The sequence below is a fragment of the Copadichromis virginalis genome, linkage group LG17, assembly GCF_057382275.1.
Source record: "Copadichromis virginalis isolate Kocher_CV1m ecotype Utaka linkage group LG17, C_Virginalis_male_GT1.1, whole genome shotgun sequence".
In the NCBI taxonomy this organism is placed as follows: domain Eukaryota; kingdom Metazoa; phylum Chordata; class Actinopteri; order Cichliformes; family Cichlidae; genus Copadichromis; species Copadichromis virginalis.
The window spans coordinates 6,912,619-6,933,304 of record NC_140634.1 but is presented as its reverse complement, the minus strand read 5'-3'; the positions used below and the strand labels follow the sequence as shown (position 1 = coordinate 6,933,304).

Below are 20,686 nucleotides of genomic sequence, written 5' to 3'. Positions count from 1 at the left end.
AAACTTAGACCTACACCATCCTCCCTATTCTGGTATTTTAAAGAGTACTTAGCATAAATATTAAGCAACCTAACTAATAGGGTTCCAACTCCCAGCAACAACAAAAATAAATAAATAAAAAATAGGGAACCACCCCTCACGCTCCACCTCATGATGCTTAATCAACGTAATCAACCTTAATTTGATGCAGTGTGAAAAAAAATGCACAGAAATCAATTATTTTTCAAGAAATATTAAATAGATTCAACATCTTTCTTCAACAAAATTGCAGACTGCACAGATGGTACCTTCCCAAAGGAAAAAGTACTATAGCTTACTAGGGTATATATATTAGACTTAATAGTTACTATATACAGTAATGGACTTCTATTTATTTTGCATCAAATTAAAACTTTGGGTGTCAGATAATTATTTATTAAAAGCTAGACATTTTAAATGAGAATAAGAAAGAAAAGTATGTCTTTGTGCCCCCTTTTCCCTGTTAATGCCCTATCGGCCCCCCTGGCTAAACTTTGCTAGATCCGCCCCTGCACAGTTACCAGCGTCAGCTACGTAGAAAAAGATCCTGGAGTAGAAAGTAATAATAAATAAATTCTAACAACAGCTGATCAAGCTTAAACGTGCTGCTGTTGTTCAGCCGCTGGTTTCCTCTTTCTGGTGCAAAGTGGGCCAAAAGCAAACTAGAGACACGGACTCGCGACAGAAAAGCCGATCAGCTGATCGTTAAGCAGTTTCATGATTGAAGTAGCAGCAAGAAGAGGCAGTCGCTCCATATATCGTTTGTTAAGCTTAACGCAGGAATGCTTTACAAACATTCAGAGATGGACTTACACACTTGCTTTACTTCTCTCGGGATAACTTTGTCGGAGATGAAATGCCGGGTTGCTAGCAAAGCTCCAAATGCTATCCAGACCACCGACAGGTCCCGCATGCCACAGCCGCTCTATCACGTGATGCATACTGCTCCGACGTGCTAACGTTCTGAGGTGAGTTACGGCGTGTTGCAAGTTTTGTGAGGTGCTTTCGTGATATTTAATGGATCGGATTACATTTTTTATTTTTCTCCGATATCCGATCCAGTAATTTAGGTCAGTATCGGACCGATACCGATACGTAATATCGGATCGGTCCATCTCTAGACTCTACTAACTTGAGAGAAAATATTATCTGCCTCTTTGAATGCTAAATCCTCTGTTGTTGGTTTTGAACGTGGGATTTTGGGGGGATTTTGTGAAGAAGGCTTTTGGCAGCTACATCTGAAAAATGGCACTAATGAGAGTGGAGAGAATAACTCAAAACAGTAAAGCTATGAAACCAGCGAAAAGCTTTTGTAGAGTTGAATGAAACTACAGAGCTGAGTAATAATAATCTGCAGGTGTTACAGTGGTGAGAACTTTCACAGCACAGCGGAGCGAATGCACTCATTTGATCAATTGTTCATATAAAGGAAAAAAAATCAACTAGGCTGCAGACTGTATCGTCAAATGCCAAGAATTATTATTAGCTTGAGCTCACTGTTGGCAATGCACAAAAAATACGATTTTAACCGATTCCAATGAGATACTACTGGCAGAAAGTTTTTTATGTACTTTTAGCCAATCTCAAAGCCTCTCCATCTAATGCAGCTGATTTTTCTTCCTGCAGATTGCTGCTCACTTGCAATAATTCATGAAGTTGGTTATTTTATGCATGTGACCTTTTAATTCGCTGATATTCACGTTCACCAGTACTGTGGGGCTATGCCACAGGTGCAGCAGACACGGTGTTATCCTCTGAGTTTCAAAATGGCATCACATGTACATGAAAAGTCAAACATGTGCAAAAAACTCAGAGGATCTAAAACCAGACACGCACAGTTTAAAAAACCCCAATTTGTATACTATAAGAGTTTAAGTTTTCTTGAGTTTCTCTAGCTGTTCTGGTATGTCTCCTGTAGCAATAACATATGCATTTGCTTTTGTGGTGTACTCTTTCCCCCGAGGAACAACAAACACCGCTAGCAGTTAATGTGAAAGTGATGCCAAACATCCACCCCCCCTTTTAACCATTTTCTGCACCTGTGCTAGCTTTTTAATGTTTCATTCACACTCTTTTTTTTATTGAATAATGTATAAGAGGCACGAGTTGTATTTTTTTCCTCCCCTTCTATTTATACAGTAGTTTTATTCATTATTCATGTGTTGATTCATGTGTTAAAGTCATTTCATGCACATGAGCCATGCTGAACTGCAGAAAATCAAAACGGAACTCTTGCTGCATAGAACAGCAGTGCAGACCCAGCTGTTCCCTTTCAATGCACACACTTTTCATTCAGTTCAAGATTTAAGGTCACTTTTCTGGCTTTAAGTATCTCTACTGATATGACTCTACATACCCCAAACTTTGTTTTATTCTTAAACTATTCACTATGATTCTTCCAGACAGCTAAAAATCCACCAGCCTCATATTTCAACAAAACATATGACACATATCGCTTACAATTTTTTTAAATGAAAGCATGGCAGTTACTCAACTGTTTAACAAGCTTACTTTAGAAGATGAGGAACCAAAATAAACCTTGCTAAATGCACTGGAAAGCATTAAAAAACAGCTCCAGCTTGCGGCATTTGCCAGTGAATAAAACATTATTTGCCAGTGGTGTTCCCATTTATTAGCTAGCTTATATTGTTTCCCATAGCAACACAATGCATGAAAATTAGATGTATGTGGGAAAATTACACGAGGACTTCTAATGTTATCTTTTACATTTATCACTGGATTACAATGGCCATTTCGGATGCTGCTGACAAACTTTAAAAAGGACATTTACAGAGCAAAGACAACACGGCTTTATTTCACACCGTGTTGGAGAGAAGACTATATGAATACGTGGTGATTCCACTGAACATGCTTGCTTTCACATGAATTTTCATCTGGTGCTCACTCGAGTCCCGCCATGTGGTAGTACACTGAAAAGAAAAACTTGATGGAGAACAAAACAAATAATGAGTGCTGCTCAGTGAACATTTCATTGTGACCAGTTTCTGGCTTGTAGGAGCAGAATATGATTTGAGCACACGGGAGTCCTTATTCCTGAAAAAGGTCTCAGTTTCTCCAGTTATTTAGCCAAAGGTCAGTTTTTCAAGACAACCTCATGACTGTTTGGGACAACAGTGTGATTTACATTACCAATATGCCTTCTCATTTAGCTGTCAGGTACTTATTATGTTGTCAGCATGTTGCTCTGCACTGTGTATTCAGGTTGAGCCAAATTCTAGGAATAACAACTGATCCCCTCAATTATAAATGATATAAAGAGGTGAGGCTCTGCACAAAGTGAACATTTAAGGGGATTTGGAGAGCCAAAAATGGCCATGAGCAGCTATCAGCAACTGTGTGATTCAAGGTTGTCTTAAAAGAATATTATGGCATCTCTGGTAATAAACGTATTTGCCAAGCGTTACACTGGTTTCTGTATCTGTGAGTATACAACCCAATGCTATCATCTGTTTAAAGTCTTTGAACCACCGTCCATGTGCCCTCCATTTAGTTGTGACTATACAGACTTTTACACCGCTAAGCTACAAGGCCGCCAACTGCTTATGTGTCCTTCAAGTGAAGTAGAAAGTAATAAATATAGTACTGTGCAAATGTTTTGAGTCACTCCTTTGTATTTTTGAAGAGGTTGCAACAGTTCTCTAAGCTTTCTGAAGGTCTTTCAACGTTTTTCTTTGGACATTATCTGCTTTTTCACTCATTTCTGGTCCAGTCCTTGTACCTGACCATTTTGAGATGTATGTTTTTTAAGACACTTTTTGTTTAAGCACTTTGTTACTAAGCGCCTGTTGCTAAAACATATACTTTTTTCCCCCCATTTTTGTTGGTGGCACCTATGAAAAATGCCAAGGATAACACAGTTTGACTGGTATAAAATAGTATTTTTGCACTTACAGAGTAAGTCCTAAAGAGCTATGTGACATGGTGTTTAGCATGTCCTTAAAACATCTGACGAAATAGGACTAGTGAAGAACAAAAGACAACGAGTCCGGCCTAAAAAATAATGTGACCTCGGATCTGAAACTGATGTGAAACTTTCTTTGAGATGGATCTAACATTTTGGACTTGAACACTTAGAGAATAAACATTCATTCAAACTATTTCGACTGTGTGATGTATTTTTTTAGAACCTCAAACCCTGCGTAAATTGGCATAATGTTATAATCTCATAAACAGCAACTTCTGACAATAAGTGCTGAAAATAATTGACAGTAAGTGTGTGTTAGAGCCCTGACTTCAGTCAGGAGATGAGGTTTGAGGTGAGTAGGAAGAGGATATCAGTAAATGTGGACAAGTTACGAGTATTTTCTAGCCACATACATTAAACGTGATTAGGCAGAATTTCAACGTCCATCTCAGCCACTGTATTGAAGATGGTGTGACAACAGAGCGGCTTTCACAAACTGGCGCCCGCTTCTGTTTAATGGATTAAATTCTAAGTTCATGAGAACACATCAAGTGACTGGAAGACATAATTACACACTAAACAGTGAATATTTATGAGCACAACATCATTTTTTTCTGTTGAACAACATAAATAAAATGCCTTTTTGTACCTTTAAGGACATTATCATTTTACAGGGATTTGTATAGTCACTGAGGAACGTTCTTTGTTTCCAGTTTTTGCGCAGCAGCCCTTAAACTCTTATATTCAGCCACCTTTGTATTTTCACCTGCTGATACACCAATGAAAAAACCGCTAGGTTAAGACCACAAAACTACCGGGTTAGGACTAGTGAAAAAAGACGGTCTGCATTACAGTGCACACCCACTTCCAGAAAAAGTGAACCACGTTTTAGAGAACCTGTCTGGGGTTTCCGTTGTTTCACGGAGGTGGGCAACTTCCTCTTGCTTGTTACATTTCCTTAATTTTGGCTACATTTTTAAGCCTTTGACTAGCTTACCGGCAAATATATCATTCCAGCTAACTCAAGATGAGGAGTCAGAACTATTTATTTAGCAGTTTACTTTCGGTTTGCTACTAAAATGCTCAATAGGAAATAAAAGAAAAATGACTGTGACTCAGCTCTTTCTGCAGATGTGTCTCCTCTGGCTAGCAGCCAACCACGTAGTTTTTTTTCCTACCTACTACTTTAACCGCAGGCACCACCACACGCTGAAACTATCCCGCCCATAAGCGTCACTGATTCAAATTGCAGCCGAGGCAGAGGGAGAGAAAGCAGCAAGCCGGGCTGAGCACACTCACACACTCCGAGCAGACAGGCTGGCAGAGCAGCACGGAGCGAGTCACTCGCTGGAGATTCTTCACACTGTCTTTTTTTTTTTTTTTTTTTTTTTTTGGGGTGGGTGGGGAGGAAATTTTACTTACATGCGGACAACCGCGGAGCCCCCCAGGATCTAACGATGTGGACAGAGGTCGGAAAGCTCGTGCTATTACATCTGTTACTCCTGGACCTCCATTGCGCTAAAGGTAGGGGACTTGTTTCGAGGTATAGAGGGGTGAATTTGCATCGCAGCGCGGACACTGGCAACGCTTTCTCAGGGGATCTGGGTTGCCTGTTTGAAAAACAAAACAAAACAAACGAGTTGTCTGTCAGTGCGATCGGCGTCTTCTTAAGTGCCGAGATAATGTGCTGTGTGCATCGTGCGTACATACTTATGTCCGCATTTGGACTGCTATTAACGGCGGTAGGAGGTGACAATGCATGAAATAAAGGGCAGCACATGCTCTCTAGCTGATGCTGGACGATGGAAAAAGGCTGTCAGTGGTGATGTGGTCGCTGAGTGGAGATTGTAATGGTGTGCATTGGATGCATTCTTTGTAATTGGAGCTAACATTTTGAACAGATGAAATAGCCTGAAATTGGTCTGAATGTTTAAGTGCCAGCAGGAACTTTGGCAGCAACCTAAGTTAACCAAAGGTGGCATAGTGGTACATAAACAACAGCATGCCCATTACAGTCATGGTGGAAAAAGGGATAGTTGGCATTTAAAAAACACTTGAATTATTACTTGATTACAGCAGCAACATTATTAATTGGGGCAACTTTACCAATTTCCCACTTTCATTAGTAACAAATGAAAGTTTGTCAGTTAACCTCCCAAACTTGTTTGTAATTTGTTGCATTTTTGTTTCTCTGATTCACTCCTGTGAAATTCATAATGTGATCTCTAAATGAAATGAAAGTGACAGACAGTTTGTCTTTCTTTCTTTCTTTTTTTAAAAAATATTTCCCTCAAAACACAGGAACTCACACGCAGTCAGAGTGTGAGACCGGGCAGTTTCAATGCAAGAGCGGAGCGTGCGTCCCGATCGTGTGGAGATGTGATGGAGATGATGACTGCCCCGACAGCAGCGATGAGGAGAATTGTCGTAAGTAGCCCGTACAGAGTCTTTTGTGTTGGCTGACTAAACACAATAATTCCTTTGCTCGCTGCTTCCTGGAGTTTGAACCTGCCGTGACATATAGTTGCGTTCCTGCTTCCATAGGAGCAGGCGCCTTTGGATGAACTCTGGATTTTCAGCGGCAGGCTTCAGTGTCTAAATACTGCAGTCTGGAGTGCATGTCTTGTTTTTTTCCAGAACAAGACATGCACATGAATGGATAATGGTGGATGTTGTAGATAACCGATTAAATTCCAAATATAACTTTGGAATGAATGAAGTTATACTAAGAGTTGGCTCCTAATCATTTTGCTTGGGGCCCCTCTGGAATCTCCCATTCAGTTGTTCTACACAATAGAGCGCAGAAACTGTTGATCCTGGATCAAAGTCACATGGCCACAGGAATTTTTTTACTAAGCAAACCTCTGACATGAGCAGATTTTCTTTTTTTCAAAAGATGATTTCTTTTTTTAATTTTTCTCTGGCTGTGTGGAGATAATGTCAGTCTGGTTATCAGTTCTCAGCGTTTTACAGTCTCATAATTCATCTAGCATGGTTTCACAGATGGAGTCCTATGTGAAAGGGAACGATAGCATTTCAGGGTTATGTTACATGACATCTAAATGCTGAGTAATGCCGACTCTTCTGAAGTACTCGGGCTCTTTGATGGGGCTAACCACTAATTTTCTGCTTTTCTGGCCTTCGGTTATTGTATTAGTGTTATGTTAGGGAAGGGGAATGGGGGTTGGTAGCTTATGCTTCTGAACTGGATCCTATCAGGAAATTGCACTGACAACCAACTTTACTAATCATCGCTTATGAATTTGTCATGGTACTAATTGCTCGAATGGTTCCATTAGCGGCCAATTGATTCTTCACTGATGGCAGGGACCAGCACACCGAGCGCATGACTCCGTCCTCTGGCACGCCGGTTGCTGCTGATTGTCTCGAGAGTTTCATGCAGGAATGCCGTGACATTTACAGGCGCGTGTCGCTGACTGCGGAGACTGATTGGTATTATTGGACATTTAGTGGGCAATACTCGACGGTAGCTGAATTGGATTTTAATGAGCTCCGCTTCAGTCTAACAGGTTGGGTTTACTTTTTAATTGAGTATGGGTTGGGTTTTGTTTTTTTTAAAAGCATTAGAATGGTACTTAAGCCACAAGGTGACAGAATGACCTTTCAACTGAGCTGCTCTGTATGCACCAGAAATGTGCTCCTGTAAGCTTCAGATGTGGGTTTGATTTCCTCCTGGGCTCCCTGTCACTCTCTTGATCTGTTCTCCTGCTCAGACTCTACCTTTTATCTACTTTTTCAAGTCCCTCTCACTGTGCCTTATATACTCTTCATCCCTTGCTTGCGCTCTCCCTTCCTAACAGCTTTATGCTCTATTCTTTGAGAGCTTCAGCGCTCAGCTTGTGCTGGAAGTGATTTTTTTTTTTTTTTTTTTTTTAAATAAAAAGCCACTCACTTCTCTCACTTCTGCACCACCCCCCCCCCCCCCCCCCCCCAAGTCTCTTGTGGCCACTTTGGCAGTGTGAATGCCCCATCCCACCCAAAAAAAAAGAAAAGAAAAAAGGTTATGCCCGCCCAGCTTAACGCCCACAAAAAGCATCAGCTGACAGGTTGGAGATAAATCCAACAGTGTGACTCTGGCTGCCAGAGTGATGCTCGGTGGCTGGCAACGCACCAGCCCTTCGAACAGATGCCAGCACTGCCACTGCTGCCTCCCCACCCAGCATGAGCCCTATGGAGAGAGGGAGGTGGTGGTTGAAGGGGAGGAGGAGGGGCAGATATGATTGGGAGGAACAGGATGCTGTAGGGCAGCTATGATAAGGAAAATAGAAGCAAGTAATTTTGTAGAGTGGGGGGCAGCATGGAGAAGGTCTACAGCACAATTGTGGGAAGAATAAACCCAGCGAAGCCAAATAATAAACTTTTCTGTCACTTATGATGGTGGGATAGGCTAAACAGGGTACAGGCATCTTTTAACACACTTTTATTCACAAAGAACCCTTTTAGTGCTCTTTGGTAATTTAACATGATTTCTTTTATGGCAAATTAGCCAAAGAATACAAAAAAAATGATACTGTGTAAAATTGTGTGGACATGGGACTAGTTTTTCTCAGTTTCCCTGCATGAGATTTAAACAGTTTATTATGGAGAACTTATCCCAAACATCAATGTTTCCTCGAGCTTGGAGGGTTATTGGCTAAGTCGATTGTATAATTTGGTTTCTGAACAAATTGGAAGCAGGAATTACTTAAATTTCATGTGTGCAACACTGAAGGAGGACACTGCATGAAAACCTACATGCGAACATGCGTTTGTCACATAGAGTTTAGGCAGTAGTTTGTATGTAAATAAACCAGACATCATTCTTTTACACATGCCAAGGCCAGATATGACTGTCTGAGCATGTACTCCATTATCTGTATCCATCAGACGGTAGCCATATTATCCACACTCGCCCATAGACGGGTGTCCCACAGCAGGGATTACCCCTATAGTATCCTCCTCCTAGCAGTTTATTAGAATAAGTCTTGGTAGATTGGGTTGTCTTTTGTGTCCGTCTCCCTGTTCTTTCATTCTCTCTTTTCCTTCCTCCTCCTCCTCCTGCTCCTCCCCTCTCCTCTCCTTCATTCTCAACATGCCTCTTGGTAGATTCTGCTCTTGTTGCCCTGGGAGACGGGTAAAGTGGTGATGGAGGTGGTGGTGGTAGTTGGATTTTGTGCACGCGCTTTCTTTGTAGGGAACAGAACACTGCTGCACATGTGTGTGCATCAACTCTGTATCTCTGCTTGGCTCTGTGTGACCTATATTTCAGCTGTGGAACATACAGAAAAAAGCCCTTATCGTTTTAACAGCGGATTTAAGTGGATTTAATCACGTCTAATCCCAAGTGCTACTGTACAATCATTCCACATCAGGACTCTGTGTTAGATTTCAATTGTTCTTCCTCTTTTGCATTACTGTAGATTCCTCTCTTCCAAACTGTCTTAATCACGTGGCACTGTGATGGTCTGTCAGTTACTTTGAAGTTAAGCCTAATATTAAAAGTTCACAGGTTTAAGGATTGACGATATTAATATTAGTACGTTTCTAATCAGCCACAAAATCAAGATTAGAACTTTTGAGAGTTACTTGTATGTGGATGGTACTATGAGATGCAGCACTGCAACAGGTTCGTACTACAGAGGTCGCTCAACTGGGGTGGCTGCAGCTCAGGAAGTAGAGCAGGTCATTTACTAAGGTTTTAAGTTTGGTTATTTGATTTGATTAGCCTATGTGCCAAACTATCCTTGGGCAAGATACTGAACCCCAAGTTCCTCTCCAATACCATCAGAGCATAAATGTGTGTGAATGTTAGGTAGGAAGCTCTGGGGTAGAAAAAAGTGCTTTTGTTATTGGGGGAATGTTGTATAAATAGCTTTGAGTGCTCAACTAAAGTAGAAAAGATGTGCTTTGACAGACATTAGAACAGGTTTTGGGTTTTAGTCCCAGTAAACTGTGTAGGAGATCAACCTCACTAACTTCTGATGCACACAAAGTCATTTTGTTCAGGAAGCAGGCCCAAAATATGACAGAAGCCACTCACATCAGAAAAGAAACCCCTAGTAGGCGTCCAATAGGGAAACAGTCCAAGCATTTAAAAACCCTCCTTTGCCTGGTTTTTCTAGAGTGGAAGTCACCCCCTCAGTCATTATTTTGGTATATCCACAGATATTCATTGTGCCATTTATAAATGTTATCTCCCCAACACTTCTTGCACTAATGGATCCTTGTATCATCACACTCACGCTGCTTCTGTACTTCACTTTTGGGACTTTGCATTCATGCATTTGGATTCATAGTTTAAAGCTTGTGGCTAACCTGCTTAAACCCATGTGAACCCAAAAAATATTTATTTGACTAAAGGATGTGGTTTCATGTTCTTAGTAAGTTCAGAGTTTCAGTGACTGTTCATTGGAGGAAATGTCTGCTGATCAACTAAAAAACAGCAAGTTTTGAGAAGTGATACAGGTGTGACTTATTCAACATCAAGCGATATGCAGGGGCGTACTCACTGCTGATCTGAAAGCATTTTCTGCAGCCTTTACTAATGATTCACACGCTGCTGGAACATGTTCAGCCAGAGGATAGGCACTGATTCAAAATCGTAAACCACCAATGAACTCAGAGGACCTAATGTTTCAGAACATTTACAAGCAGCGGCTGGAAGACAGAAGACATAAGGATGGAGGTAAAAAAAAATTAGCAATCAGTGTGTGTGTGCGTGTGTGTGTGCGCGCGCGCGCGCTCGTGTGTCACAGCAAGACAATGAGTTTGAGCAGGTCAGAGAAGGGGAGCGTCTCCTCTGTGGTCTCAAAACAGCTTCCCATAGCGGAGACATCACAACACATTTCACGCTGCTTCTGTGGGTGTGTGTGGAATCAGCCTCTCTCTGTCTCACACACACAAACAGGCACACACACTCAGACACACATGACACTGTAATAAGAGACTGCAGAGAAACGCTTCAGGCATAAAAGGCATTGTACTGATAGGCTCACCAAAACACATTTGGTCACCTGCTGACCCAAACACACACATGAACGCACACACATGGCTTTCTCTCACAGCTGGGGTCAGACTTTTAATGGGAATATGAGTTTGCAGGCACCAGTAGCTTAATACATTACACACACACACAGAGACACACACACACAGACTCTGCACTTGTCTAGGTTAAAACAGCAGAAATCCACCGATCTGATATCAGGGTTAACTCCACCACTGAACGTGTTTCTAGTCCAGCTTCTTAGCAGGTCAACCACACACTACCACACATGGGGTGTGAGTGACACGTCACGTCATCTTTTAGTTTCCTGTGCTGGCACCGAGGACCTATAGCTGTGTGTGCATACGATTATGGAGTGTTGCACTAATCTTTAGAAAAGGAACCCCACTGCTGTGCGGTGTGACTATTGAGGCCCTGTGGAGCTCTCTAATTTTGTGTTTGTGAAACGGATAAGTATTGCATACTGAAGAAAAAGCTTGTCAGTAAAAAGATAAGGCTGTCCTTTAGAAACTGTTTATTTTTTGCTTTTACTGCAATTTGAGTCTCATGTATTTTTATTTTATTATAAAGTTGCACATTACTCCCTTTGTATTCTGCACTCAGACACCATGTATATGACTGTAATTTTTAACTGCCACTACAGACTGCAGATTAATGTCTTCAAATTCTATCAGTCTTGAAGCTAAACGGTGAGAATCTGTGAAGCTGCATTTCACAGTGATGGCAGTTCTGTGTAGCAGTTTTCAGAAGAAATGTATGAAATGTATTGATTGCCAGTATTTGTATCAATGAAAAAGGTAATTTATTCAGATCTAAAGTAAAGCAGTGTCCTTATCCACTATTGATATGAAAAACTGCCCCTATCTTGCTTTTTTTAAAAACACATTAAAGGTTAAGAATTCTGCCTGGCTAATCCTAATACAAAAAAAATTTCTGTTAAGATTATAAATATGAAACTTAATCAGATGGACAGTTTCTCCCATGCAGCTTTGCTCACCTGACAGATGACAACCCCCAGAATTTGCCAGGGCGCCACCTTTGTCAGAGCCTGTATCATGTTCTACACTATAACAGTACCTGGCGTGTTGAATAAGTGTTGGGTGCAGTGGTGCAAAACAGCAGCAGGGTAATTTTAGCTGGGGTCAGTGCTGGCCTGAGGCGCTAACTCTGCCTTCTCTTTCTTTCGCTCTGCCTGTGTGTCCATCTGTTGGTCCGCTCTTTCTTGCTCATTTGTGGACATTTTTTACACCTCGCTGCCTCCATCGTTTCCTGCACGTTAGGGCTCTGAGTGTATGAAATAATGACTTTGTATTGACATGAAGGAAATGTAGCCTACAAACACGCTTAAAAAAAAATAGTGTGTGTGTGTGTGTGTAATAAATTGAGACTTTACTGTCTGTCTGCAGTACTTACAATCCTATTAGTTAGTGTTATTATTAGTGTGAGACTACACCTTCATCGTTAGCTTTAGGACCTGATACCAGTCACACATGGCTGATCCCTGTGCTTAGTATAAGGTATTTACATATTTTGGAAATCCAAAATTGGTTCCTGCTCCTCTGCAAAGTGACTCTCTTGCAGTAGTTTGTGAGTTCTGGTGGTATCATTTAGGGCTGAACGATTATGGAAAATAATCTAATTGCGATTTTTTTTGCCCCAATATTGCGATTGCGATGCGATATGCGATTATTTTTTAAGGTCTTTGTCTTCTGTATTATTAAACAAAGACAAGCAATACATCATATAGTATGGCCAATACTATATTACATTAATTTTAAACTGTTCTTTCCTGGAAGACAGACCTCTGTTATGATGACATGAGGTGATGCATGAATTGATGACTGACATTTTTATTTAACTTCTTCAATCACAACAGTATATTTGAACATACACAATAGTTTATTTTTAGCTTACAAACATCTGAGCATAAAGTGCTGACAAGGAACCCTGGTGTAAACATTAAAATGAAAGTCAGTACAATGTGCAGATTGCAGAAATATACATAAAAAAAATCAGTGGCTTTACCACACTCAGTTTTTCGACATCTGTGAACTACTAGACAGTCATTCAATTAAAAAATAATATTAAATAAATAAAACTAATAAATAAAAAATACACACATCTTACTGATCTCTGCAGTCAGTAACATTACACATAAAGTGCAAACATAATAGCAATTGTATAAACACACACACAAACACGCCTTTAAAGTTTAAAGGCGTGAAATTGGACGGTCTAGCCAATCAGAAGGCTAGTTCTGATTAGCGTCACCGCTGTCTCGGTGGAGTTTAATAAACTCGGCCGTCTGCTTCTTGCTATCTAAAATATAACCAGACACAGGCGTAAATTCTCGACTGTCTCATACTTCTGTTTAATAAGTTTTCTGTTTGACGTTTAGTCAGCTGTGTGAAAACCAAGGAGGAACCCACCCGGGGGATTAATAAAGTTTTATTTTATCTAATCTAATAACTTTAATCTCAGCCAAACCGATTTACTCACGAACAAACAAAACACTGAAAAAAGCCCAACAATAACATTTTTAGGTTGTCTAAGTGACTTATATATTACGTTTAACCCGAGCAGCGAAACTCCGCGGTGATCTGAAAATGATGTGCCGGGAGTTGTGCCGTTCTCGGCCGCATCAGTAACCCTCGAGCTCCCGGCTAGCTGTCGAGCTGGTGGGTAGCAGACGCCTCTGAAAACGTCGAAGCACTTTTGCAAATATGGGATATCTTGATAAACCGAGCAGATATTTGATGTTTACACAACTACTTTCTCGCCTGAAAATATGTTAAAAGTTTATTTTGTGACCCAGAAAGATTAGTATGAGTAATTTTAAAACTCAGTAGCGGCCGCCATTGCTGGAAACTGGAGTTTGGCTGGGCCGCACTATGAATTCTGGGATATGGTAGTAATTTGGACAGCCTTCGGCGCGTCGCTGTGACGTAATCGGTCTACAAATGCGGCCTCAGGAGGATGCAGCCCATGAATTTGGACATGTCCAGAGTATAATCGCAGCCTTTGCGGTTAGAAAATTGCACTTGATCATGTCGCGATATTATCGCAAATGCGATATATCGTTCAGCCCTAGTATCATTACACTTATTTCATTGTGTTTACACTCTCCCTCTCCCTTGTGTCTGTTTTGTCAGAATTAGCTTGTGCCATTTCCGAAAGATTACCTGTTTTTGTTTGCCCGCTCGACTGCAAAGTCACATATTGTTCAAAGTCAAACCCCGATAACACTACAATCCTAATTCCCCACCGCTTGTGTGTGTGTGCGTGCTTATATTTAGCTATGCATTGACTGTGTTGTAGTTATTATGCGCTCCCCCCCCCCCAACCTAGCCATGTCTGACAGGGTATCATGACATTAATCCCCAACTCAGATTAAGCGAATATCTTCATGTGCTTCCAGTTTATTATTTACATTTGCTGTAATCCTGTTTTTCACCGTGTGCTCTCTTGCCTTGTACATGCAGTCAGGATAAGGCATATGCAATGACAACTAAGAATGCTGATGAATAAAACATGGCCGCTAATACCAGTCTGCTCAGCTGACACCAAGATAGGGCACTTAAGTGCAGCATGTCAAAAGTTTTCATCATAAGTTTTTACACAGAATTTAAGTAGTGGGGGGAAGAACTCTCTAACAATGCTCCTACTTTAATTTCTGACTTATGCTTCATGAGTACTTGTCAATGCTCTGTTGTTTAGCCCGTTCATGCTGTTGGCAAAAGGATGGTAAATGTTGTTTATATGCTAAAAATTAGCCTTTTTAGCTTATGCATATTTAATATTTCATGTGTAACTCCATCTATGTGGATATAAGCAAGATGTTATCATGAAATTCAAATGATAGAATGCTTTTACAAGATGTAATTGATTCATAAATGCTAAAATTTGGTTGCTAGGCAAAATAATGACATTGTAATATCTGATATAGATTAAAAACCCTTAGGGGCCTATGTTATACCTGTGCACAAAGTTTGGTCACCATACTCTTAATCGTCTAGGAAGAGTTGAGCGGACAAAGAGGTAAACACACAGACAGACGATATTTCATGTTTGGATTTTGCTCCATTGTGATGTTTTGTTTTTTTTTTCTTTCTTTTTGTTCCATCTTTTTCTGCGACTCAAGTGTCTGTTGTGTTTGATCGTTGAAACAGAAAGTTTAGTTTGATTAAAGTAGGAACTGTTGGTGACTCCAGTTTGATGAGTAAACCTGTGTATTTTTGCATAGTGTTGAAATGTAGGTTTTTGTTGTTTGTTTGTTGTTGTTTTTTTTTTTTTGTTGTGTGTTTTTTTTTTTTTTGTTGTGTGTTTTTTTTTTTTTTTTTTTTTTTTTTTTTTTTTTTTTTTTTGTCATCTGAGAAACTCGAGTTTCTGGCCCAGCACCTGCTAAAAGAAAGCAGATGGGTAAAGCCTTTGAAGATGTCGGGGGTAAAAAAAGGCAAAACTCTCAGAAAGCCTCTGGTAAACCAACTTTACATCTCAGCATCATTAGCAAGAGGAAAACACCAACTGATACAGATGCTAAAATTCTTGAATAGTTGCACAAAGAAGTGTGAAAATGTTAGCTACTGTTTCCATGACACAAATTAAATTTTTATCCATGAAGTAGCTTGTGTTGCATCTAAATACCAAATCTACTGTATATGTATGTTTCATCCAGGATGTAATTCCTCCTGTTTCAAGGTTCTAAGTCTTGTGGATGGCAAAATAATTGCCATGAACATTGTGGATAATTGATCAGTTGTTTGAATTATTCGCAATGAATGGAAAAAAACTATTAATCAGCTGGTTGGTGCTTGGTTTTCTACTTGTGCTTTTTGGGGGTTTCTCTTCTTTCTTTGTTTGTCATCTTCCCTCCATCTGTTTTGAATGAATCTGTTCATGTAGATTACACACAAACTCATACACACAACGCATCTTCTTCACACACACACACCTCGCCAGCTCTTAAGCCTGTGAAACGGGTCTTTTACCTTGAGGGGATTTTGCTTGTCATGTGTCGCAGAATGATGGGGGTGAGGTGGTGGAGGGATAAGGCACTCTTTGATGATATACCCACTGCACAGTAATGCTGGTTATCAGGAGAAATTCTGTTGCAAAGCATAATCTTACATGCACGCAGAGGCTATGTTTTGGGGATACACACATTACTAATGTTTTACCTGCAGGATACTTCATTATCGCCTAGCGCTCACACTGTGTCAACATAAAGAGAGCGAGGGGAGATTAAAGGGTGAGGAAATGGGGAGGGAATCGACAGCAAGCACTGTTTTTTCTCCATTGATTAAGGAGAAAAAATTATTTATTTATTTTTTTAATTAAAGCACTTTTCTGATCTTCCGCTCAAAATCAGATTAAAAAGTACTTCCTATCGGAGTTACAATGTGGGGATTATTAGAAGTGTGTTTGAAGTAAAACATAAAAAGCGAATGCGCTGTAGTTGCTAGAGCGACATCAGGATACTCATGGGATGTATTGACATGCGGACTGTCCTTGGCTTTTTGGATTGTTCGCTGCTTTGCAAAGATTGTGACTTGTTGTTAAAAGATGCTGTTTTCAATGGAGGAGCCAAATCTTAAAGCAGATTGTAGTTTGGATCAGGTTTCCCTTTTTATTTGATTTCTTTCCCGCCATCAATGAAGTGTTTTAAGCAGTGACAGTTCTTTCTCTTCTTTTGCCGTGTCCCCTCCACCCCCACGTCCTATTGTGCATCATTGAAAATAATTCCTGAATGTTTGGAAGCAGGGTGATGCCTTCTGAATGGGCCCTGAGAGGCCCTCTGTCTCTCACACACACATTTTCACCTAAACTGTCCAATGCATTTAGTCCCAGGAACGTTGTTCAGGGTACTCAAAGGTTCCTTTTAGATGTTTGTCTGTGTTTAAACTGCAGAATGTATGCTAATGTAAATTTGTACATTTATGTATGTAGGGGGAAAACATTTTTCTTTATTAGAACTTTTTGGATAGTTCAGTGGAACTTCATTTACATCCTGGTTCCTGTTAGAATGATATTACCTGAAGTGCTTTAATACTGTGCCTTTATAATAATCCTCATATTAATCAAAATGCCATATAATCATATAGTGTAGTATTAAGTGGACACAGCCCTGAATAATAAAGGCCTTATAATAGGTGTCCTTCAGTTGTAGACACTCCCCCACATTTGCCTGCAGAACAGTAGATAACAGGGAACCATCTTCTAGTGGAAACTTACTGAATTGCTGTTGTTTAGACTAGAATAGGGTGCCCATCACCATTTTGAGATCCGTGGCAACATTTCATGCAGGACACATCTCCCTTCCAGAAGTAATTGTGTAAGAGAATAAAGTGTGAAATGGTCTACTGAGCAGTCTTGTCTTTCATTGGATGTGAAGTGTTGATATGTAACATTCCTCCACATGTTCAGAGATTCTGGGAAAAGCAAGACTGTTACTCTGTCCACTTCCTATTGGACAGAGTAACAGTGGATGTGTTATTGTCGTCTGCCTGCCTAGCGGCATGGAGAACCAACCTTCTGAATATGTGGATTTTCAAATTGATACCATTGGTGCATCTACTAAAAATCTCAGATGAGTTTAAATCTCGTAATCTTGACCTCAAAGTCAAGGTCAGAAGTCAAGTTTTTTGAAAATGTTGAAAACATGCTAAATTGAAAGATGTCCCCTAAGATTTAGAAATTTAAGCCATAAGTGTATGGCTTAAAAAGAGATGGAGGAAAAACATAATAAAACAAGTTGTTCGACTAACTTGGCGTTACCGACGGGAAGGTTGCAGAGTGCCCTGCAGCGGACAAGCTATATAATGTTGAGAATGGTCAAGTTTACCATCACGTTATGTTATTATGTTAGCATAACCGTGTTGACATGGTTGAAGGGTGTTTCTCCTGTATCTTATTTACTTTATCAACTGTTATAAATGCTAAAACTGATAAGATTGCAAATAGCTAATATTGGTCAGGCTCTCTAGGCTCCATACTAACCATATAAATCACTAAAAACAGTGTGCATTGAGAACTGTGTGTGGTTTAGAGTGGACCGTATGGTGCCTGCAGCATCTGCAGTGTTATTTTATATATCTGCTTTTCCAAACAGCTCTTTTTGTTCCCTTTAGCTTTTCGAAATCAGTGTCTACATTTACATAAGCATGTGTTTATGTATATTTTCCAGGATGGGATACAAAGTGAGTCCAGAAGCCTTTTTGCGTGTCAGCTCCTGTTGTTGTTGTTGTTGTTGTTGTTGACAATTTTTGTTTGATTTGGACAGGTCTCTGAGGTTTAGCATAATTAAACGAAGCAGAAACATGATCAGCCAAAACATTTTTCAGGGATTTGTGGGAGGAAAACTGAAATTCCAGTTACTCACATACACCTACCCATCGAATTAACAGATGAAAATGGCCATAGTAGCATGACAGACCTGCATGTAGCGTATGCAAAAATCTGATCTGTACCTGTAGTCTCTCTGGTGTACACACTCATGTGCACACACAGTTTTGCATGAAGAGACTGAATACCATGAACTGCTGCTTTGCACAAGAGCGATTTTGCCTTTGTTTGGTTTCAAATTTTTAAATGTTGCTTGATGCCATCTATGTGGCCCCGGCTTGCTAATGTTGTGCTTTCGCTTGGAATATTGAATCTTACCTGACCCGTGGGTTTTAATTCTTTTGATGTGAGACATTTCTTTTTATGTTGTTGCATCACTTCAGAAAACCATTTACTTCGGGGAGTTTAAACGCCATTACCGATGAGCAGTTCACATTTATCTGCAAGCTTCTTCTCTGCTGTGTTCTGTCATTGCCTATGCCCTCCACTTCGTCACGTTATATGTGGCATCACAATTTCAACACTTCCATCTCGTCTTCCTATTGCTGCCTGTATTCAGAACTTTTTTCCCCTCCTCATTTTCTGTGAGGCTTATCCAACACCCCACAGCTTCTAGGCCCTTAATGCTGAATCCATACATCTGTTTTTACTGTATTTTCTCAAATAATAGAACTGTGGGAACACACAATACTTTTAGATGAGTTGGAACGTAAAGATTATGCGGTAGTATGATTAGCTGTTCTCGGAGAGGATTAATAGTGAAGCCCTGGCCGTCACACCATAAATGCCGAGTCTGTTTAGCAAGAAATGCTTGGGGAGGAGGAGGGGGGACTCCCCAACTGCCATGGCCCATCTGCAAGTTTTCATGCCTTGTTGCCCATGAATTTACACTTTGCAGTGCCTGCTGCGCTCAGGTGCAACCACCACTAAATCCCACAGCCATATTTAAGAAGCCAACATTTAATCCCCACAAGTAAACATCCAAAAGAAGTCTTCCAAGATAAATTCCCAGTTCCTTCTTAAAGTAAAAGGCCAGGGGAAGATTGGAGGCTGGAAGTACGAAGTGTTCGAAGTACTTTTCAGCAGACTTAGAAAGAAAAACCTGACACTCCGATTCCCAAAGCCAAAAAATAAAGCATTTTGAGCATGGAAACCTTACTTACTTTTTATTGTTATAGTTTTAATGTTTCGGGGGGGTTGTTTTTGTTTTTATATTTGCCTTCCCAGCTTTGGAAACTGTTCCAGACAATAAATTATTAAAACTCAGAGTAAAATTTAATTAAAAAACAAACAAAGCAAAAAATAAAGCCTTTATACAAGTCTGAGTTGCAAACCCAAATTTCCAGAACAAATGTGTATATTAGAAAGATATCTTCTGGAAATATTGTCATCACATAACAACACATGTGCAAAGCAGACCTTCTATAACACACACACATGCATCTATCTCACTCAGCATGGAGTGACCCAGTTGTGACAGACCACAGGCAGTAGTTAAACATAATTGGCCCGCAGTGTTGTTACAGTGATGTTTTTTTTTTTCCTCCATGTAATGGTTTTATTCCACCTCTTTAGGCCCAGACAAGACCACTTGGTCCCGTTTCTTGTGTGTTGATGTGTTCATAAGTGATCATAGAGGTTAATTAAACCCTGACACTCTTTGGATGAAACACCTTTTGGTGTGTACCTGTACTTTGTAGTTTGAATTTAACCTTCATTGCACTATTGAATGATGGACACTGCTGGTTAGCCAGCAGTTATATGTGTAGAGTATGTAGTATTATTAACATAATCCTAGACTGTTAACCAGATTTTTTTGGTAAAGGCTGTATAGTTGATGGGCATTCAAAGCTGGGCATTTGTTTGTTACTACTGAGGCTTCTTGGACATCTGTTTCTCTCACCTGGAAGATCCTGCGATAAATGGAAGTAACAAATTATTGCGTCAGCATCCATATTCTGCTGTGGTAAGTTAAATGAAATTAATGCCCCTTTTGAAGTTGTTCAAAAGCAATTTTTTATTTTTTTTTTTCCAGCATCTCCTTACTTTCTATTGAGCATCACTCCTGTCTTTGGACTTAACTGTGCGGGAGTTCAAATCTCATGGTAATCGCTGAATAATCAGCCATATATTGCTATTTCCCTTTCAGTTGTGCGAGTCATGGAGTGATATAAAGAGGCAGTCTCAAGTTGCCGTCTATAATTAAGACTGCTTCACAGCTTCCCTGATTAATTCTATTCATTCCTGTCGTCTGCTTAAAGTCTGCAATATTGAAATGTCTTAATGAAATATTAAAATTGGCCAGACATCATTTACTTCAACGTGCATTTATTAGACGCCACGGTTTTTTGGCTTTTTAGGAGACATTGGGCCTCATTCACTAATTAAGTGCATTCAAA

The 20,686-nt window shown here is 40.1% G+C and overlaps 1 protein-coding gene across 7 annotated transcripts in view; it reads left to right on the top strand.

The window, feature by feature from the left end:
* The first annotated feature begins 5,342 nt into the window (after positions 1 to 5,342).
* Positions 5,343 to 20,686, top strand: part of lrp8 (low density lipoprotein receptor-related protein 8, apolipoprotein e receptor) — a 180,806-nt gene continuing 165,462 nt past the window's right edge. For all 7 annotated transcript variants that reach the window (XM_085437756.1, XM_085437755.1, XM_085437754.1 and 4 more), the window contains exons 1-2: positions 5,343 to 5,467; positions 6,245 to 6,370. In XM_085437756.1, coding sequence (XP_085293882.1) covers positions 5,401 to 5,467; positions 6,245 to 6,370 — 193 coding nt within the window. In that variant the 5' untranslated portion in view covers positions 5,343 to 5,400. The remainder of the gene's footprint in view (positions 5,468 to 6,244; positions 6,371 to 20,686) is intronic.